The sequence below is a fragment of the Symphalangus syndactylus genome, chromosome X (genome assembly GCF_028878055.3).
Source record: "Symphalangus syndactylus isolate Jambi chromosome X, NHGRI_mSymSyn1-v2.1_pri, whole genome shotgun sequence".
Classification (NCBI taxonomy): Eukaryota; Metazoa; Chordata; class Mammalia; order Primates; family Hylobatidae; genus Symphalangus; species Symphalangus syndactylus.
Window position 1 is genome coordinate 64,831,194 of NC_072447.2, and position 22,913 is coordinate 64,854,106.

At 41.9% G+C, this 22,913-nt stretch overlaps 1 protein-coding gene and 1 long non-coding RNA gene across 2 annotated transcripts in view; both read left to right on the forward strand.

Moving 5' to 3' along the window:
* Positions 1 to 22,555, forward strand: part of LOC134736035 (uncharacterized) — a 30,936-nt gene extending 8,381 nt beyond the window's left edge. The window contains exon 2 of the long non-coding RNA XR_010119718.1: positions 21,076 to 22,555. This is a non-coding gene — a long non-coding RNA (uncharacterized lncRNA). The remainder of the gene's footprint in view (positions 1 to 21,075) is intronic.
* EZHIP (EZH inhibitory protein) lies at positions 2,945 to 4,961 on the forward strand. Its single transcript, XM_055268421.2, has 2 exons — positions 2,945 to 3,828; positions 3,928 to 4,961. Exons 1-2 carry the CDS (start codon positions 3,036 to 3,038, stop codon positions 4,644 to 4,646), a joined length of 1,512 nt encoding a protein of 503 aa, XP_055124396.1. The 5' UTR covers positions 2,945 to 3,035; the 3' UTR covers positions 4,647 to 4,961.
* Positions 22,556 to 22,913: the final 358 nt, after the last annotated feature.

The window sequence follows — 22,913 nt, forward strand, 5'->3', positions numbered from 1 at the left end:
AAAAACCACCCTTTCAGATTTTTTTAATGAGCACATAGATACATATATACTTTTAAATGGAACAGAGGCAAAGAGAAAGGTGAGGATATTGAAGATAACAATGGAGTTAAAAAGAGGGGCTTCTTTAAAGTTTGAGATCTTGGAGGATAGCAAAACAATAAGTGGAAGACATGTATATTCCTTTAAAGAGAGCAAGGATAGATAGGAGCATTTTAATCATTACTAAGTCAGGGACCACAACTAAGGCCCACGGAGATTCAAGAAAGGAGGAAAACTCTCAGAGAATAGATTGAAATGACTCCCAAAAGTGGATCCATAAAACTGGCGAAAGTTGACCTACAGAACAAAGAGAATAGCTATAAGTGGGGTTCATACCCCAAAATTTCAACTATACAGGGAACAGTGGTTAACATGGTCATAACAGAATCACTGATTCCCACCACCTTCCTGATCTTTTCAACTGGGCAAGTTCTCCCTGTTTCGGTAAGTGGCACCACCATCCATAAAAATATAGGATTCATCATTTACTGCTGTCCTTCCCTCATGATCTCACAGCCGTTCAAGTTTCCAGTGGAAGTCCCAGACATCGAGGAACACAGACAATCCATCCCCACTATGTACCGTCTGAATTCTAGCTCTACAAAATCCATGGGAATGTTAAAATGGATGTTGTTTCATGACACTAAATTGTGGAATAATGATGAACAGACACATTCTGTTCATTTTTCTTCTTTTGTCCATCCTGTATTTTATCAATATTTCATTTTCCATATTCCATTCTTATTGAATTCCTATTCCATCCTTTATAAACTGTATTCTATATTTCATTCTAAATTTCATTCTATTCCGGTATTTAAAAATCTATACTGTATATTTCATAGTCCATTTATTTCAGGCCATTGCACATTTTGTTCCATTCTATATTCCTTCCAATTTTGATTTCCCTTATTTTCTTTAATATTTTATTTCATACTGTATTGCACTCATTCCTTTTCTCATATATTTTTATTTTATTCCATATGACATTCGATATTTGTTTCCATTTTCTGTTCCATTCCATTTTCTGATTAAATTCCATTAAATTTCCAATATTCCATTCCACATCCTGTTCAAACCCGTATTCTACTCCCCATTTTATTCCAGTTTCCATTGCAGTCTCCATTTCATCCCATCCTGCATACCATTTCAAATCCATTTTCCATACTATATTATTTAATGCTCCAAATACCATTCCATTCTATTTTTGAGTTGCATTTCAGCCCAATTGTTCACCAATTCCATTAAATATCCGATTTTATTCTGCTCAAAATATTATAACAGTGACATTCAGGAGACTAGTTTGCCAATATTTTTAATCAAAGAATTACAAATGTGGCTGGGCGCAGTGGCTCACGCCTGTGATCCCAGCCCTTTGGGAGGCCGAGGAGGGCAGATCACCTGAGGTCAGGAGTTTGAGACCAGCCTGGCCGACATAGTGAAACCCTGCCTCTACTAAAAATACAAAAAATTGGCCAGGCATGGGTGGCACGCGCCTGTAATCCCAGCTATTCGGGAGGCTGAGGCAGGAGAATTGCTTGAACCCGGGAGGCAGAAGTTGCAGTGGGCCAAGATCATGCCACTGCACTCGAGCCTGGGCGACAGAGCCAGACCCCACCTCAAAAATAAATTAATTAATTAAAATAATTACAAATGTTCATAGACTTGTACCAAGAATTTTCTCTTCTGGGAATTTATCCACAATGACACATTTAAGGATATGAACAATTTTTAATGAGAAGGATGTGTCTCACAATGATGTAAAATGTTGGAAACAGCGTAAATGGTGGCCAATATGGGAATGTTTGAAAATGTAAACTTCTTTTATAAATGGAGTATTTTGTAATTTAAAGTGGCCTTGTAGAAATTTGTTTACTGACATAGAAAGTGTGCTCTCTGGAACCCAAAGCAGGTTACAATGCAGTACCTATGGAGAAACTATTCCATTTCATAAAATAAAAAATTTAAAAAACTATGAAATATGTATGAATAGGGCCTTTCTACCAACGTCTAAGTAAAAATTTCCAGCACTTTCCCATGGGTGCGTGAGGACTTAGGTGTAGTTTTCTTACATTTGCTTTTCTGTTTTGAGTACTGAACATGACACCTTTTGTAATAAATAATGACTAAAAATGAGTGGCCAAGTATTAAACTTCAAGTCTATACATTACAGCATATTTATATTAATAGGAGCTAGAGACCATACTAAATAAATTAATATATGTTCATCAGCGGATTACTACGCAGCCCATAAAATATTTAAGGACGGTGTCACCCTTAACCTTAGGCAATCCCAAACTGTGCCTTGGGGGAAAAGGCAGTTCTAAATCCCCCTCTGGTGTGTGGGACCTGAGGTGTGTGGGACCTGAGGGAAGCAGCAGTGCTGAACATCTGGAGCCAAAACGGTGTGGGCCCCTTCCCTTTCCTCGCCTTCAGGCCTCTGTATAACCCTAAAACCCACCAGACCCCACATGGAGTCATCTAGATGCCTGGAGGAGTTCCAGGGTGGTCCCTTCGGGCGTCATGCCTGGGTTCATTGTCCTGACCGGGTGCGAGGAGGGACACCTGGCCAGGAGATACAACCTGCCAGCCAGTGTGGCATTTCTTTCAAATGACCACTTAAGCCTCAGCCACGATTTGGGGTGACTCAAATCGTTCATGTAGCACACACACACACACACACACACACACACACACACACGCGTGTCTCAGGGGCCCCGTGTGAGGAGAGGAGATTCACACTATTGACCCAGCGGCCAGGGTCGACCCCAGAGGGCTGGAGCACACACTCCGGGTTGACGATAGGCGCCTGGCTCTGGGTTGCACGGCTCCGGATTGGATGGCTCCCGGGAAGAGAGAAGAGTCATCTGACGTCCAGCTCGCCAATCAGAGTCGAGGACTGGCCGGGCTCCACCCACCTTCTTGCTCTACCAGTTCGCGCTCTCCTCGGGCAGAAGTAGCAGCTGCGCTCCTTGCTCTCTGAGGGAGAAGCTGGCGTTATGGCCACTCAGTCAGACATGGAGAAGGAGCAGAAGCACCAGCAGGACGAGGTGCAGGGAGGGCTAAACAACGAAACCGCCCTTGCCTCCGGGGATGCCTGCGGGACCGGGAATCAAGATCCTGCTGCTTCCGTCACCACAGTCTCCAGCCAAGCATCTCCCTCGGGCGGCGCAGCTCTAAGCAGCAGCACAGCCGGTTCTTCTGCTGCAGCCGCCACCTCCGCCGCCATTTTCTTCACCGATGAGGCCTCGGGGCTGCCAATCATAGCTGCTGTGCTGACGGAGAGGCATTCTGACCTCCAGGACTGCCACAGTCCTCACGAAGTCTTTGGGTGTGTGGTGCCTGAGGGGGGCAGCCAGGCCGCTGTGGGGCCCCAGAAGGACACTGGCCACGACGACGAGCACCTGGCCCAGACCAAGAGCCCCGGGAACAGCCGTCGTAGGAAGCAGCCCTGCCGCAACCAGGCTGCCCCGGCTCAGAAGCCTCCAGGGCGGCGTCTGTTTCCTGGGCCTTTGCCGCCATCTTCTCCAGGGTTCCGGCCCAGCAGCCATCCCTGTTCCGGGGCTTCTACGTCGAGTCAGGCAACCCAGCCAGGCCCTGCACTCCTAAGCCACGCATCTGAGGCAAGGCCTGCTAGCCAAAGCCGCATCACCCTGGCAGCTTCTGCTCTCCGCAGACGTGCATCTGCTCCAGGCCCTGTCATCCGACGCTGCACCGCCCAGCCAGGCCCTGCTTTTCCACGCCGCGCTACTCATCTAGACCCTGCTCGCCTAAGCCCTGAATCTGCGCCAGGCCCTGCCAGCCGAGGCCGTGCATCTGCGCCAGGCCCTGCCCGTCGAGGCCGCGATTCCGCGCCAGGCCCTGCCCGCCGAGGCCGCGATTCCGCGCCAGGCCCTGCCCGCCGAGGCCGCGATTCCGCGCCAGGCCCTGCCCGCCGAGGCCGCGATTCCGCGCCAGGCCCTGCCCGCCGAGGCCGCGATTCCGCGCCAGGCCCTGCCCGCCGAGGCCGCGATTCCGCGCCAGGCCCTGCCCGCCGAGGCCGCGATTCTGCGCCAGGCCCTGCCCTTCGCGGCCGCACAGCAAGGTCAGACCCCGCTCATCGCAGCACCAGCACGACGCCAGGCGCTGGCCTCCGGAGCCGTTCCACCCAGCGAAGATCAGCACTTCTCAGCCGACGCTCCCGGTCTGGGTCAGCTGATGAGAATCCTTCCTGTGGGATTGGCTCACAAAGGCTTGCCTTTCAGAGCAGATCAGGCTCTCCTGATCCTGAGGTCCCAAGCCGTGCTTCCCCGCCTGTTTGGCATGCAGTCCGTATGCGTGCCTCCTCACCCTCACCCCCTGGGAGGTTCTTCCTTCCCATCCCTCAGCAGTGGGATGAGAGCTCCTCCTCCTCCTGTGCTTCCAACTCCTCCTCCCCGAGTAGGTCTCCTGGCCTAAGCCCCTCTTCCCCTTCCCCTGAGTTTTTGGGCCTGAGATCTATCTCCACTCCTAGCCCTGAAAGCCTTAGGAATGCTTTGATGCCTGAGTTTTATGCTCCGAGCCCTGTCCCTCCAGAAGAGCAGGCAGAAATAGAGAGCACAGCTCACCCTGCAACACCGCCTGAGCTGTGACCCTCTATGAGCATCCTCTAAGGCCCACAGAAGGAATCAACATCTACCCACTTTGTGAATGGGCTGCCTGTCCTGTAGTTAGCTGCGAGGTCTCCCAAAGTTCCAGCCGTTAACCAACATCCTGAGTAGTTTTGAAGCCTCTCCTCCCCATGACTCCACCACCTAGCACTTACCTGCTGTTGGCCTTTTGATTCTGGGCCACCTTCTTCCTCAAGAGTTTGCCTTTGCCCTTGAGCTGAGAATTCTGTTTTCCAAGTTGCTTTTCTGTTATGAAATGTTTTAATTAGTAAAATAAATTGTTTTGTTTAAACAAAATGTAGAGGTGTGTTTTTTTATTGCGGTTCGAAAAATCGTTAATCCTATATCATAATTGGAGGGTTAAAGAAAATTGTTAACATACTAGCTGACTCTTTGGACGAGAGAAGAAATAAAATACTGTCCTAGCAATAATTTATTCCCACTGGCTGAAATGGAGTTCTGTGCAGGAAGTTCCCACTTAGGTTCTATATACCCTCTTAGCAGAGGTGATCTGCAACTTGGGCAAGAAAAAGGGGCGGGGTTTAACCCAGGTGGCTGGAGAAAATGAGGGGTGATGGAGACATCCAGGGTCAGGAAAGGAGCAGGGAATGATGAAGTTTGGGGTGAGAGGGAGGGAGACAATAACCCAGATGGGAGTAGGGAAGCTGGGAGGAAGATCCAGAATCAGGAAATGGGGAACAGCAGGAGTCAGAAGCTTGAGAGGGGAACATCTTAGATTCTAAAGGATAAAAAAATGTTTATGTGTGGGGAACGGGCTCCTGAGGTCTTTGGGGGTGGGGAGAATGTGGGAGGGTGATTTGTGGCTAATAAGTGATGGGAAAATGGTCAGACATTCAGTGAAAATATGTGTTAATCGATAATGTTACTGTAACAAAAATAATTGTGACTGAGCAGGTATGTGTGTGTGTGTGTGTGTAGACATTTGGAGAGAACTACATGGGCATACACCATGCTGTGAACAAGGTGTATATCTGGTTTTTTTAATAACTGGTTATATGGTCTTCTATAGTCTACAAGTTCCACATTGACCATATAACTATTTTTTAAATTAAACTCCGCTGTTTTTTGAAAAATTAAGCTGTAGAAACATAATAGGAGAGACCACATTAAAAGAACAGAGTGAAAAAATATAAAGCAAACCAGCAAAAGAAACTCCCTTTCCTTCCTTTCTCATATTTCTCCTCTCCTTTGCTATTTTGGTATGTGAACAGTACAGGCATAGACCTGACCAAAAAGGGCCCTGGTCACAATTTGGAGGGTCCTGTTCAGGCCCTGCTCATGCTTTATTCACACCACAAAGCTAAGAGTCCATGGGGAACAAGTGGGACCTGTGTGCCCACCAGGTCCCAACATCCTGACACTTTTATAGGAAGTGTTTCAGGTACCCTCATTCTTCAAGGCTGTTTCTAGGGCTTGCAAGGCCCTATATACTCAGGGTCCTTCCTAAGGAAAGAACACATATTTTAAAAGCTCTCACTTTGTTATATTTCTTTTTCTTGAGTAATTCTAGATATCCAAAGACTAAGACAAAAAGTAGACAGTTCCAATGCAGCAAGTCACAACCTCCCAGTATTGGAGGGCCTACATTTATTCCCATTTCACAGATGTGGAAATTGAGGCTCAGAGCAATTTTGTGATTTTCAAAATCTCATAGCTAATAGAGCTTGGCTCCAGAGTCAGAATTCCCGGGTTTGAATTCTGGTGTTCCTGTTGAATCACTGTGTGACCCAGTGCCAGTTAGTTAACCTGGGATCCACAGCTTCTGCATTTGTCAATTGGGCACAGTAAGAGTGCACGTCTCCAAGATTATTGTAAGGATTAAAATGGTTGGTGCATATTAAGTGCTTCCAACAGTGTCTTGCACATCGTGAGTGCCCAGTACAGATGGTTCTTATTCTGATTAGGATTATGATCATGTTTCCAGATATTTCTGACAGCCCCTTAACAGGTTACTGGTCTTTCCTAAACAACAATACTTTCAAAATGAAACTGGCTGTTTCAAAAATGGAGAGGGACATTCTTTATTGTACTTAGTACTTTAAAATATGAAGGCATTTCCACAAGCTATTGAGCAACATTTTTACCGATACCAGAGGCCACTGCGCAAAAATGTAAAAAAAAAAAACAAAGGATTGAGCCTCAGAGGTACAAACTCTAGGAATTTAACAAATTTATACTTGCAGTAGTTACATGAATGCTTCTGAGAACAGTAGTTTTCCTCCCAGCATTATTTGTATCTTGTTTAAAATATTCATTTTAATGAATGAATGGAATACATCAAGGATTAACATTATTGACTGCAAGTTGCCTTTATATAATACCTGGCATGCAGATATAACAGGTAAAAATCATAGTATGCTTGTAAGTGTTAAGTACTGTTTTAACGTTCGTACATACACTAACTCGTTTAATTCACAGAACAACCTTAGGAAGTAGATGTTCATATTGAGCCCATTTTATAGATGAAGACATTGAGGAGCAGAGGTTACATAAAATATAATATGAAGGAAAGGCACATTGAACTGTGGACTCTGTCATGGCCCCCTTTCGAGGTTATTAACTTCTTTTGTGAAGTAAATTGCATGATATGCCCCTGCACAGAGTACTACTGTTTTGCCAACTGTGAAGGTAATGGTTTGGGCATGTTCATCTGCTATTTATTAGGAGAAATGGTGTTGGTTTTGTATTGTGTAAAGTTACTCTATCAACCTAAACTTCATATGGAAGGTGAAAAATTCTAGCCCAACCACATTAACTCATTTCACTCGTGAAAATATTCATAGCTGGAGATTATAATTGATTGTGTAGGAAAGGCTTATCTACCTAGAAGCAGGAGCAGGTTTAGAAAGTAACAGCAACATTACAGGCCTTTCCTGGGAATTTGTGTGCCCTGTCTGTAGCTTCCCTTTGTGTCTCCATGTCTAAGTGGTGTCCAATCCCCAGAAACAGCTGTGAACTGGGAAAGAAGTGAGGGTGAAAGGCCCATTTCGGAGCCCTGCACTCCTCACAGCTGAGCACGGCTTTCACCCCAGGGTTCCTCTGTGAGGAACATGAAAACACCCGAAAATCCTTCAGCTGCCTTTCCCTGGAAGTTGCCACAATCAGCTACTATACTGAACAGGGCTGGTTTTATGGGCACGTGACCTGTGCAGTTGCACAGGCCCCTGCTTGCTTTAATGATGTGTTGCCATCTTAAATGCTTAATGATTTTTGAACCAGTTGTCCCACATTTTCATTTTTCACTGTACTTCACAAATTATATAGCTGATCCTAAAACTGTTTTTAGTACTTAAAAAAAAATTTCTAGCAAGCAGAATGCCAGGAAGTGTAGCTGGTGGCTGGTAATAAAAACAGATGACATTGCCATAAGAGTGAGCTTAGGGTAATGCAAACTGCATGAGACACTGGGGTTGGACAAGCCTAGGCTTGAAATTTGCCCCACCTCTGCCTTGCTGTTTGACCTTAAGTAAGGTTCATAATCTCTCCCATCCTGTTTCCACACCTGCAAATTGGGGATAATAGTATCTACTTCATACTCACAACTTCTGAGAGGAGCCTAGGATAATCCTGTCTACCCATCCTTCTGGCTGTGGTTTAGGGTCCTTCCTCTGTGTTCCCAGAGCCTCTTGTTCTTATCCTTGCCAAAGCCCTCATTACACAATTTTGGAAATTATATTTCTGTATAACCATCTTCCCACTAGACTATGAGAACTTTGATGACTTGGATAGAGCCTGGATTTTCCCTCTGTCCCCAGAACCTAGGGGCCCTAGGCCTTTGGTAGGCAGAAAGAAGTATTTCTTGGCTTAATGGTAATAGTATAAGCTACATGCTTAATAAAGAATAACAACTAATTTACAAAATATGTGTTGGAAATAATATGTAAGAAGTGTGTAAACCCAAGATATTTCCCTACTTAAATTTTCTTCACTCAGAGAGGGCGTGGCCTTTTATCCTTTTTTCAGAACCATCAAGAGCCAGTGTTTTCCTGATATCTTACTTCATAGTGTAACTGGCACCTTCTGTTACTCCCTCAGTCTCAGATTTGGCCTCACAGTGGACCTGCATTGGACATGGCACTGAAGGCTTCGCAAACACAGTGTTATTGATGCTAAATAGGCCCTCAAGAAATATTTGTTGAATAAATGCCTTGTTAGATTACTAGAAGCCAGCTAATTACATTATTTTATTTTATAGGTAAAAAGATTCTATATCATTTGGTCTTATACTGGCAAAATCGAGGACATGAGCTAAGAAGTCAGTGGAATTGTCAAGTTCAAGGAGCATGTTCACACACACACAAAGAGCCCACTCTCCCGGTGTTCTGTTTTTTCCATGACCACTAATTTCCAGTCAATTTCACTTTCTTCTCCTCTCCTGTGTTCCATTTTCACATCAATACACTATTGCAAATGCCATCAAATTCATCAGATACAGACTTTTATTGAGCTTCCTCAGGTTGTGTGACTGCCTTCCCAAACAGAATGTGAGATTCTTGAGGGCAGGGAACATGCTATCTTGGTCATTACAAAAAACAGAATCCAAAGTAATGCCTAAAATATGATAGGAGTTGCTGAATAGTTGTTGAATTAATTAATCTGTTGTGACACATATGAAAAAATATCTGCCTTTGAATTTGAGGATCGTTGTATAGGCACCATTATTCTATAGACACTACCTGTATAGGCAATATGTGTGTGGCTTTTTTTATCAGTTACCAGATGCATTCTGATATTCAGCTGTAAGGAATTGAGAGAGGATTATTCCAATTCCTCTTTCTACAGCATTTTTGTATAGTAAGTAGTACAGTTTTCAGTACACACCTTAAATAAGGATAGTGTTCCCCAAACCACAGGCATTCATAAGAAACTTTTAGGATTTCTTACAATTTTCTTCTTTTTATCTTTCCCTTTCTTTCCTTTTTACTTTCTTTCTCATTATCTTTGCCTCCTTTTTCTCCCTCCATCTTTCCCTCTTCTCTTTCTCCCTCCATCTTTCCCTCCCTCTCTTTCTGCTTCCCATTCTTCTTTCCTTCCTTCCATTGTATGGATAGTCCACAATTTTTATTTATCCAAACACATTAATGGGTATTTGATTTGTTTTCATGTTTGGACTATTACAAATAAAGCTTCCATGAACATTCATGTACAGATACTTGTATAGACAAGTTTTCTTTCCTCTTGAGTAAATACCTAACAGTGAAATAGCTGGGTCATGGTAAGTATTTCTTTAACTTTTTAAGAAATGGCCAAATTGTTTTTCAAACTGTATGTAGAGTTTTATATTCCCACTGGCAGTGTATGAGTCCAATTCCTCCACAGCCTTGCCAACAATTGATGGGGGCAGACATTAAAATTTTAGACACTCTACCATCAATGATAGACTAGATTAAGAAAATATGGCACATATACACCATGGAATACTATGCAGCCATAAAAAAGGATGAGTTCATGTCCTTTGTAGGGACATAGATGAAGCTGGAAACCATCATTCTCAGCAAACTATCACAAGGACAGAAAACCAAACACCGGATGTTCTCACTCATAGGTGGGAATTGAACAATGAGAACACTTGGACACAGCGCGGGGAACATCACACACTGGGGCCTGCTGTGGGATGGGGGGATGGGGGAGGGATAGCATTAGGAGAAATATCTAATGTGAATGACGAGTTATGGGTGCAGCAAACCAACATGGCACATGTATACATATGTAACAAACCTGCACGTTGTGCACATGTACCCTAGAACTTAAAGTATAATTTAAAAAAATTTTTTTAGACATTCTAATAGGTGTGTAGCAGTATCTCATGGTAGTTTTGTTGTGGTGGTGGTGTGTGTGTGTGTGTGTCTGTGTGTGTGTGTCTGTGTGTGTGTGTTTGAGATGGAGTCTCACTCTGTTGACCAAGCTGCAGTGGTGTGATCTCAGCTCACTGCAACCTCCGCCTCCTGGATTCAAGCAATTCTCCTGCCTCGGCCGCCTGAGTAGCTGGGATTACAGGCACCGACCACCATGCCTAGCTAATTTTTGTTTTTTTTTAGTAGAGACGGGGTTTTGCCATGTTGGCCAGGCTGGTCTCAAACTCCTGACCTCAAGTGATCTGCCACCTTGGCCTCCCAAAGTGCTGGGATTACAGGGGTGAGCCACCACACCTGGCCTCTCATGTTTTTTATATGAATTTTCCCAATGGCTAATGATGTTGAATATCTTTTCATATGCTAATTTGTAAATACTCTGGCAATTATTTATTGGGTTGTTCGTTTTCTTACTTTGAGTTCTGAGAGTTCTTTATATATTCTGGATACAAGTCTTCTGTTAGATATGTGACTTGCAAATATCTTTTCTCACTCTATTGCTTATCTTCTTATTTTTATAGTGCCTTTTGAAGAGCAGAAATTTTTAATTTTAATGAAGTTCAATTTATCAATTTCTTTCATAAATCAGGCTTTTGGTGTCATATCTAAGAAATATTTTTCTAACTCAAGGTCACAAAGCTTTTGTTCTACATTTTTCTCAAATTTGTATATATTTAGCTCTCATATTTAGTTTTATGATCTAGGTTGAGTTAATTTTTAGATATTACTCAAGGTATAGATCAACATTCATATTTTATTTTTGGATGTGGATAACCACTGGTTCCAGGACCATTTATTGAAAAGATTAACCTTTTCCCACTGAATTGTCTTTGTACTTTTGTTGAAAATCAATTGACCATATATGTGCTGACATTTCTGGACTCTATTCTATTACATTGAATTTCAAAGAGTCAGTACCACACTATCTTGATAACTGTTACTTTACAATAAGTCAAAAAACCAGTTTCTTCTTTTTCAAGGTTGTTCCGGCAATTTCAGCTCTTTTATAATTCTATAAGAATTTTAGAGCCAGCTTATCCATTTCTACTAAAGACTCTCGAGATTTATTAAGTATAATTTGAGATATAATAAGCCACATATATTTAAAGTACACAAATTTGATAAGTTTTGATATATGTATATATATGAAAACCATGAACCATCACCACAATCAAGATAATCAATATATTCATCAAACTCCAAAAGTTTTCTCCTGCTTAACTGTAATCCCTTCCTCTTTTCCTATACCCTTACCCTGTCCATAGGCAATCAATTATCAGCAGTCTGTCACTACAGATTAATTTGCATTTTCTAAAGTTTTATATAAATGGAATCATACAGTATGTATACTTTTATGCTCTGGCTCTTTCACTCAGCATACTTATTTTGAGATACATCCATGTTGTTGCATATGTCAATACATTATACCGTTTTAATCAATAAATGGCATTATATGTATATACCAAGATTTATTTAACCATTTACCTGTTGAAGGACATTTGGGTTCTGTTTAATTTTTGACTATTACAAACTACTATGAATATTTTTGTATGTGTTTGTAAGGACATATGCTTTTCCTTTTCATGAGTGAATACCTAGGTGATGAATGACCTAGGAGATAAACATGATAGGCATATGTTTAATTTTGTAAGAAACCTCCAAATATTTTTCAAAGTGGTGGTATCATTTTACACTCCCACCACCACTATGTGAGGATTCCTGTTCCCTTACATCCTTGCCAAACCTTAATATCATTTGCATTTATAAATTTTCACATTCTAGCTGTGCAATGGTAGCACATTGTGGTTTTAGTTTGCATTTCCTTAATAACAAATAAGGTTTGTCTTTTTAATGTGCTTGTCAGTAACATATTTTCATTTGTGAAGTGTGCAAACAAACGTGAACCTAAAACAGCCAGTCCTTCAAGATGGATTTTGAGTGGCTAACAGGACCTAAATTTAAAATACAGCCAAGCGGCCATTTGCTGACTAGAGATCACACAGGTACTCTGAGTTTCCTGGAAAACTCACGCCTTTGTTTACCTTTGGGGCTTTCAGAGCTCACCTGAACCAACCAATCAGAGCCCATCTGCCTTAGCCAATGAGAGCTCAGTTGTATCAACCAGTCAGAGCTCAGCTGTGTTCACCAATCAGAACCAAGCAAGTCTGAATCCTTCATTTGTATAAAAGGTCCTGACTGGGAACCTGAGTAGGAACTTTCTCTATGAAAGCCAAACCGTCTCTTTGTTCTCTGGAATACACTTTCCTTTTACACAGAAGGCTGTGTCTGTTTGCAAACTGTTAAGTCTTTCTTCCAAATTCCTTTTCACAGAACTTTTGTTTAGATTCTTAGTGTCAGAAACAGGATTTGAAGCCATCCCCAACTACTCCCAGTGCTGTCTGAGACAAGGTATAAGCACCTGCAAGAGCCTTCTAAGGTCAGTTGTCTTCTTACTGGTGCCAGGGCTTCAGGGATAGGCTGGGGTAATTTCTCTCAAATTTGGACCTCCTACCCTTTGTTTAAGGTCTCAGAGACTTTATTCCTTTCCTGTAGGTTCCCTCCATCCAGACCCCAGAGGAGACCTTCCTTTTGTCTCCTGGCTGGGATGGGGGATGGGAGGCTTGGGAGGGTGGCCTTCCCAGCCAGTTTCCCCTATCTGGACTCTAGAGGGGGCATTCCCTGTTGGCCCCAGGCTTAGTGGGAGGCCTTCCAAGTCTCAGTCAGTTCCCTCCATCTGGATCCCAGAGGTGGTCCTCCCAGTCACCCCAGGTTTAGAGTGTTGTGGGACTCAGGAGGACGAGAGAGACCTCGGGTTGAAACAGGAAAATCTTTATTGCGTGCATCAGGCCCAACTGACTCACGTCCAAAAGACTGGGCCCAGAACAAAGACAGTACCTGACTTTTATACACAGTTTACAAAAGGAAGTGGGCTAGCTGGAAGCAAGCTTACAGTGGCGTGAAAGCAGGGATACAGAGGCAGAACAAAGACAGGATTGCACATGACCGTTGCCAAGCAACCCAGATGTTCGTTATCTAGGTTTGCCTGGGCATGGGCTTATCCCATAACCTTCACTATGGTGCCCAAGCAGCTGTAGTTCAGGCCTACTCAGGCTTCTCATGATCTTCATTGCACCTCTTAGATAAAACAGAGTACTTGAAGTCACTAGTTACAGAGAACAAGAATCTATAAACTCATTTCATAAAACAAAGGAAAATTTGTTTTCCTTCTCCTTACATTGAGGGAGTGCTGGGAGAGTCTCCAGAGCACATTAGATAATACTATCAAGAGTTTTCCTGGGTCTGGGCTGTGCCTGTTGCTGCCTCTGGGACAAGTCGCCTAATACAGGACAACTTATTTCTCTTTCTTTTTAATTTTCTTTTTCTTTAATTTCCCGCCTCAATAGGGGGTCCCTCCCAGCCCAACTCAGCGGGTCTATAAGGTTTTCTGGGGATGCTCATGCTACGGGCGATGACAGGGAGGCATTCGTCATGTCAGTGCAATGGGTAACCCATATTTTAAGTTTTTCCCTGATCAGCTGCCTTCTGGCACTCCAGCTTGATTTACGAGCAAACATTATGGTCCAGGGAATTGTAATTGGCTAGGTCTCTGGACAAAAATTATGCAGGACAATCTTTAACTTTATTGGCCAAATGGGGCTTCTTTGAAATTCCAAAACCTGACTATGTGCAGGCACAATTAGAAGAAAGAAAACATGGAACATTCCAGAGACAATGGGAAACCTTTTTTTCAACTGGTACTTTGAAAGTTGTAAATGGAATCAAGGGGCTACCATTGCCTCTCTTAGGGAAAAATAATTCCCAATTGAGTGAGTGCCTTAATGAAATAGAGAGAAGTGCTTGTCAGATTGAAACTAAAGCTGGAAAAAAGAAGCCCCCTCTGGAAGAACCTTCTTCCACTAGCCTCCCCTTGCCTGCCACTCGGCCTGTCTTCTGCACCTTTTTTCCCACCTCTGCTTTATCTTTCACTCCCTCCTTCCTCTTCTACTCTTTGATTTTGAAGGAATTACATTTTCTCTAGACTCATCTGTATGTTTTCTTGTACAATTCTGTGATAAATTCCCATGATTTTATGTTACCTTGGTATCCATTTCAGTCTTCCTCTAAAACACCCAAACTACTTGAAAAAGCCTAAATTTTCTGTGCTTTGAAATGTAAATTTCTTGCCCTGTTCTCTAAAATTCGGTAAAGGCATCAGCCATGTGGGACAGACAAATGTCAGTTTATTCCATTAACAGAGAAATAGTTTGAATCTAACTGTTCTTTAAACTATGAGTTTTACCTGACTCATAGCTACAGGATTACGATTAAATCTACAAGATCTTTTTTGTCTGTCTGTATTTTCTTTGTGTGTGTGTATATATGTATATATCTGTATATTGTCTACAGAACCAAATTAGCATATAAATAAATGAATACTCATAAATTAAGCAAATAGATGCAAATGCTTTTCAAGTTCATGTGACAGCAATCTTTTGGTGGATGGGACTGGTCTAATATTGTTGGTTTGGTGGCAATGGCTATGTCTTCTGAGTCATTAGAAAAATACGTATATATTTAAATTTAGGGCTCTTTCATACTTATCTGGCATACAGTAATGGTAATGTAAAATTATTGACAGAAAATTTTGTTTGGGCTAGTGGCTAGATTTTTCTAGTGTCTCATGAAGTCTTCTAGATGTAATTGTTAAGAGTGAATGAATTGAATGGATGTAAATGGGATAAAAGTTTGTAAATGAACTTTTGAAAATGGTTATGTTTCATAATATGTTTACTTGGGAGGACGTTCATTGAATTAGATCATTTCCAGATAAGATGTAATTCTGAGACATTGGTTACTGAATATGAGTTCAGGCTCATATGCTTTTGGCTTCTTATTTGAAAGAAACAAAAGTCATTTGAGTCTGTTGGTAAATATGTCCTGTTCCATATTAAAAAGATATTCTGTTAGCCTATGTTTCTGGAAATTGTAAAATGTGTATTCATGGATTGTTGGTACATGATTGTCAGTTAAAAATTGCTTAAGTCCTAGGTTTTCACTGAAGATTAGGGTTACTAAGAGTTAACATTTTAATTAATGTGTGTGATTAAACAGATGAGAAATACAGTCTGTATGCAAGTATATGAGGAGAGTAGGATGTATTTTTGGTAAGATAGATTGAAGAGAAAAGAAAATAATTTTGTATAAGAAATAATCTTTTGTGGTAAATTTTTGTCCTAGAGTAAAGTGACTGGCTATTTAAGAAAGAGAAAGTATAGGAGAAAGCAGAAAATCTAAACATGTCATAAATTGTCTAAGCACGTTATAATAGGTTTATGAAAAGAAAGTTTATAAAAGGAATTTTCTGTGTGATCAGGTTGGCTACAACTGAAAGGAAAATTTTTATTGGTCTTTCGAAGGATTGAGCTTTGATGTTTAGAAATGCACTGATGCCCATTTACATTTAAAGTTAATATTGTTATGTGTGAATTTGATCCTGTCATTATGTTGTTAGTTGGTTATTTTGCTCGTTAGTTGATGCAGTTTCTTCCTAGCCTCGATGGTCTTTACAATTTGGCATGTTTTTGCAGTGGCTGGTACCGGTTGTTCCTTTCCATGTTTAGTGCTTCCTTCAGGAGCTCTTTTAGGGCAGGCCTGGTGGTGACAAAATCACTCAGTATTTGCTTGTCTGTAAAGTATTTTATTTCTCCTTCACTTATGAAGCTTAGTTGGGCTGGATATGAAATTCTGGGTTGAAAATTCTTTTCTTTAACAATGTTGAATATTGGCCCCCACTCTCTTCTGGCTTGTAGAGTTTCTGCTGAGAGATCAGCTGTTAGTCTGATGGGCTTCCCTTTGTGGGTAACCCGACCTTTCTCTCTGGCTGCCCTTAACATTTTTTCCTTCATTTCAACTTTGGTGAATCTGACAATTATGTGTCTTGGAGTTGCTCTTCTCGAGGAGTATCTTTGTGGTGTTCTCTATATTTCCTGAATCTGAATGTTGGCCTGCCTTGCTAGATTGGGGAAGTTCTCCTGGATAATATCTTGCAGAGTGTTTTCCAACTTGGTTCCATTCTCCCCGTCATTTTCAGGTACACCAATCAGACATAGATTTGGTCTTTTCACATAGTCCCAAATTTCTTGGAGGCTTTGTTCGTTCCTTTTTATTCTTTTTTCTCTAAAATTCCCTTCTCGCTTCATTTCATTCATTTCATCTTCCATCACTGATACCCTTTCTTCCAGTTGATCGCATCAGCTCCCGAGGCTTCTGGAATCTTCGCGTAGTTCTCAAAACTTGGCTTTCAGCTCCATCAGCTCCTTTAAGCCCTTCTCTCCATTGGTTATTCTAGTTATCCATTCGTCTAATTTTTTTTCAAAGTTTTTAACTTCTTTGCTATTGTTTTGAATTTCCTCTTGTAGCTTGGAGTAGTTTGATCGTCTGAAGCCTTCTTCTCTCAACTCGTCAAAGTTATTCTCCATCCAGCTTTGTTCTGTTGCTGGTGAGGAACTGCGTTCCTTTGGAGGAGGAGAGGTGCTCTGCTTTTTAGAGTTTCCAGTTTTTCTGCTCTGTTTTTTCCCCATCTTTGTGGTTTTATCTAGTTTTGGTCTGTGATGATGATGATGTACAGATGGGTTTTTGGTGTGGATGTCCTTTCTGTTTGTTAGTTTTCCTTCTACCAGACAGGACCCTCAGCTGCAGGTCTGTTGGAGTTTGCTAGAGGTCCACTCCAGACCCTGTTTGGCTGAGTGTCAGCGGTGGTGGCTGCAGAACAGTGGATTTTCGTGAGACCACAAATTCAGCTGTCTGATTGTTCCTCTGGAAGTTTTGTCTCAGAGGAGTACCTGGCTGAGTGAGGTGTCAGTCTGTCCCTGCTGGGGGGGTGCCTCCCAGTTAGGCTGCTCAGGGGTCAGGGACCCACTTTAGGAGGCAGTCTGTCCGTTCTCAGATCTCCAGCTGCGTGCTGGGAGAACCACTACTCTCTTCAAAGCTGTCAGACAGGGACATTTAAGTCTGCAGAGGTTCCTGCTGACTTTTTGTTTGTCTGTGCCCTGCCCCCAGAGGTGGAGCCTACAGAGGCAGGCAGGCCTCCTTGAGCTGTGGTGGGCTCCACCCAGTTTGAGCTTCCTGGCTGCTTTGTTTACCTAAGCAAGCCTGGGCAATGGCGAGGGCCCTTCCCCCAGCCTGGCTGCCGCCTTGCAGTTTGATCTCAGACTGCTGCTTGAGCTGTAGTGGGCTCCACCCAGTTCGAGCTTCCTGGCTGCTTTGTTTACCTAAGCAAGCCTGGGCAATGGCGGGTGCCCCTCCCCCAGCCTCACTGCCGCCTTGCAGTTTGATCTCAGACTGCTGTGCTAGCAGTCAGTGAGATTCCGTGGGCATAGGACCCTCCGAGCCAGGTGCAGGACACAATCTGCTGGTGTGCCATTTTCCAAGCCCATTGGAAAAGCGCAGTATTAGGGTGGGACTGACCCGATTTTCCAGGTGCTGTCTGTTACCCCTTTCTTTGACTAGGAAAGGGAACTCCCTGACCCCTTGCACTTCCCGAGTGAGGCAATGCCTTGCCCTGCTTTGGCTCGTGCACAGTGCGCTGCACCAACTGTCCTGCACCCACTGTTTGGCACTCCCTAGTGAGATGAACCCGGTACCTCAAACGGAAATGCGGAAATCACCCGTCTTCTTATACCATTTGACCCAGCCATCCCATTGCTGGGTATATACCCAAAGGACTATAAATCATGCTGCTATAAAGACACACGCACATGTATGTTTGTTGTGGCACTATTCACAATATCAAAGACTTGGAACCAACCCAAATGTCCAACAACGATAGATTGGATTAAGAAAATGTGGTACATATACACCAGGGAATACTATGCAGCCATAAAAAATTTTTTCATCAGTGTTTTGTAGTTTTCCTTATAGAGATCTTTCACTTCCTTGGTTAAATTTATTCCTACATATTTTAATTTTTGTAGTTATTATAAATGGAATTACCTTCTTGATTTTGTTCTCAGATAGAACACTGTTGGTGTATAGAAATGCTACTGATTTTTGTATGTTGATTTGTATCCTACAACTTTACTAAATTCATTTATCAGTTCTAACAGTTTTCTGGTGGAGTCTTCAGGTTTTTCTAGATCATATCAGCAAACAAGGACAATTCGACCTTTTCTTTTCCAATCTGGATGCCCTTTTTTTAATTTTGCTTACCTGATTTTTCTGACAAAGACTTGCATTACTATATTGAATAAAAGTGGTGAAAGTGGGCATCCTTGTCGTGTTCCGTTTCTTAGAGGAAAGGCTTTCAAATTTCCCCCAGTAAGATGTTGGCTGTGGGCTTGTATATGTGGCCTTTACTATTCTGAGGTATGTTATTTCTATTCCTAGTTCATTGAGGATTTTTATTGTAAAGGAATGCTGTAATTTTTTTTTTTTTGAGACGGAGTCTTGCTCTGTCATCCAGGCTGGAGTGCAATGGTGCGATCTTGGCTCACTGCAACCTCCGCTTCCTGGGTTCAAGTGAAGGAAAGCTGAATTTTATCAAATGCTTTTTCTGCATCTATTGAGATGATCATATTTTTTGTCCTTAATTCTGTTTGCATGATGTACTGCATTTATTAGTTTGCATATGTTGAACTATCTTGGCATCACTGGTGTGAAAAACCCACTTGATCATGGTATATTATCTTTGATGTGTTGTTGGATCTGGTTTGCTAGTATTTTGTTGGGGATTTTTGTGTTATGTTCATAGGGACATTCATCTGTAGTTTTCTTGTGTTTTTGTCTGTTTGGACATCAGAGTGATACTGACCTAGAAGTTAAGAATTCTCTCCTCCTTGATTTTTTGGAACAGTCTCTGGAAGATTGGAGTTAGTTTTTCTTTGTAAGTTTGATAGAATTTGTCTGTGAATTCATCTGGTCCTGGGCTTTTCTTTGTTGGGAGATTTTTAATTACTGATTTAATCTCACTATCTCACTACTTCTTATTGACCTGTTCGGGTTTTCTATTTCTTCCTGGCTCAATCTTGGGAGGTTGTATGTCTCCAGGAATTTATCCATTTCCTCTAGGTTTTCTAATTTGCAAGTGTAGAGTTCATCATAGTCTCTAATGATCTTTTGTTATTTCTGGGGTATCATTTGTAATGTCTCCTTTTCATTTCTGATCTTGTTTATTTGCATCTTCTCTCCTTTTCTTTTAGTCTGGCTAGCAGTTTATCAATTTTATCTTTCCAAAGAACCATTTTTTTTGTTTTCATTAATCCTTTGTGTTTGTTTTGGGCCTATTTTATTTAGTGGTGCTCTGGTCTTTCTTATTTATTTTCTTCAGCTAATTTTGGGTTTGGTGGGTTCTTGCTTTTCTAGTTCCTTAAGTTTCATTATTAGGTTGTTAATTTGTAACCTTTCTACTTTTCTGAGTAGGCATTTAATGCTATGAACTTCCCTTTTAGCACTGCTTTTGCTGTATCCTGCAGGTGTTGTGAACTTCCCTTTTAGCACTGCTTTTGCTGTATCCTGCAGGTGTTGGTGTGTTTTGTTTCCAATTTCATTTGTTTCAAAAACTCGCAGGCAGTTTCTTTTTCTCCTGACCTTTTTCTGGTGTCATGCTGTTCTATTTGTTTAGATGTCTTGTAAATTTTTTGTTGTGGGCCGGGCGTGGTGGCTCACGTTTGTAATCCCAGCACTTTGGGAGGCCGAGGTGGGCGGATCACAAGGTCAGGAGATCGAGACCACGATGAAACCCCATCTCTACTAAAAATACAAAAAATTAGCCGGGTGTGGTGGCGGGCACCTGTAGTCCCAGCTACTCGGAGAGGCTGAGGCAGGAGAATGGCGTGAACCCGGGAGGCGGAGCTTGCAGTGAGCCGAAATTGCGCCACTGCACTCCAGCCTGGGTGACAGAGCGAGACTCCGTCTCAAAAAAAAAAAAAATTTTTTTTGTTGTGAAATAGAATTTTAGATAATACCTTGTAGCAATTCTGGATACTGCCCATCCCACCCCACCCCCCAGTCTTATTATTGCTGTATGTTTGTTAATTTGTTTAGTGACTGGCTAAATTTGTTTATTTCCCCTCCCTGTAGTGTTAAATCTCTGATGCTGCTTCTCAAATAGGCACAGCCTTGGGTATACCCACAGTTACACTGGGGTGATATTGGTTTTGTTAGAGCTCTCTTTGACTATTCTTTTACTTTACTATCCAGCTGTTAAGCCCTACAAAGTAATGATTGGTTGTTGTATGGTCTTTAGTAGTGCTTCAGGACTTAAATTGCTGTACAGACTAATCCACCAAAATTCAGGCTCTTTTGAAGAAGTTCCTGTGGACTATGATTGAGATTTTTTTTCTTAACCCTCATGGGCTGTTCCCGCATCTTTTTCACTGGCTCTTTTATCTCCCCAGGCCAAACCTCTTGAGTCATGACCACGGAGGTGGGGTATAGACAATGGCACGCTTCTCTCTGAGTGGTATTTCACTTTACCAGCTGAAAGCTCAGTGGGTATGTATGTAAACTAACCTCAAATTATCTTGACTTGCCTCTCCTAGTGTGGAACCACTGCCTTACAGGAGTGATTGGATCACTGCCAAGGGTGATTTGGACCTCAGTATTCTCAGTGGCACCATGTCCGAGATGGAGATTTCACCCCTCAAGTGGTGTTCAGATCGAAGAAGGGAAACCCCACCTCTCAGCTACACTCATCTGGAACTTAGTAACAGGTAGCTGGGGGAAGGATAAGAAATACTGACATGTACCCTTCCCAGAAAGATTGTCCTCTAACTGGGAGTTTTGGAGAGAGGAAGCCCTGTGCTCTTGGCTGCAGCAGTCTGGAGTATAGTTCCTATGTTACTGATCTTTGAAAGGGGAAACAAGGAGCAGGTTTCAGCTTAAACACCACAGACTCACCATTTTTATCAAACTCTAGTAGATTTCCTTGAATAAATGCTTCTTCATTACTTACATGCCCCCCAAGACCACTTCTAGAGACGTTAAATGGCTGTTTATTTTTAGTATTTTTTACCATTTTCACTGGGGAGCAGGTCCATGAAAATCCTCACACTGCCATGCGAGGAGTAGAACTCTGATAGTTCTCTTTTTAATGAAATTCATATTCTGACTGAAAAATAACTTACGTAGTTATAAGGTGACTCAGTCTGGGTTGCTATAACAAAACACTATAAATGAGTAGTGTATAAGCAATATAAATTTACTTTCACAGTTCTGGAGGCTAGAAGTGTGAGATCAAGGTGCTAGCAACTTCAGTGTCTGCTGAGAGTCCAATTTATGGTTCACAGATGGCACTTTCTCACTGTGTCCCCCTCACATGGTGGAAGGGGCTAAGCAGTTCCCTGAGGCCTCATTTAAAAGGTCACTAATCTCAAAATGAGGGCTCTGCCCTCATGACCTCATCACCCCAAAGGCTTCACATCCTAATACTATCACATTAGTGATTAGGTTTTCAACATACAAACTTTGGGGGGACACAAACGTCCAGACCATAGCATAAAATATAAAAGCGAAAGGGAAAACGAGTGAGAGAGAGAAAGCATACAACACAGAAAATAATAAAAAATATTTAAAATGCCACAGTCAACATTTTATTATATATATTTCCAGACTTCTGTCAATGCATACACACAGATTTCTTTACAGAAACAGGATTAGGTTATACCTGCTGTTTTTTAAATTGTTCTTTTCATTTACAAAAGAAGGTAGATCTATTTCATGTTAAATAATATACGTGCTTCATCATTTTTAATGTCTTCATAATATTCTATTGCACTGATGTACTATGTTTATTTAACTAGCCCTCTTCTGATCAACATTTAGGTTGTTTTATGCATTGCATTATGACAGTGTGTTTTGAAAAATAAGCAAGGCATAATTTGCTGGGTTTTTTTATCATATGGGTAAAAATCAGTGGGTAGTCTATGACCCAATAAATGTGCTTAGATGTTACTGAATTCTTTAACATGCTTAGGTAATAACAATGTGTTTAAAAGCTGTAAATAAATACACTCAAAGTAATCTTTTTCTCCTGTGTGTACTATACATGAAATAACTTACCAAGCCTAACAAACAGAAAAGCTCATCACACTTCAATCTCTCTCCTCCCTTCTTTCTCCTGCTCATACCCACCCCCATCCTGAGGGAGCAAATTTAGGATCCTGTCTCTTTACAATGTTCGTTCCCTATAGAGCCATTCCTGCTTTGTTATATAGAGACATCCCTATACTGCAACACTCTGCTCACCAAGCAAATTGATTATAGTCTGCTATCTTGTCCTCATCAGCATCCGGTCAGGAGACAGAAACTACACCTATTATTTTGTAATACAGCATGAGTTTGAAAGTTAACCAGATATAAAATCCTTAACTAGGTAACT

Coding starts and splice junctions, on each gene's coding strand:
- EZHIP (XM_055268421.2), top strand. CDS start 3,036: ATGGCCACTCAGTCAGACATGGAGAAGGAGCAGAAGCACCAGCAGGAC. Junction 3,829..3,927: donor AAGCCCTGAATCTGCGCCAG/GCCCTGCCAGCC, acceptor ATTCCGCGCCAG/GCCCTGCCCGCCGAGGCCGC.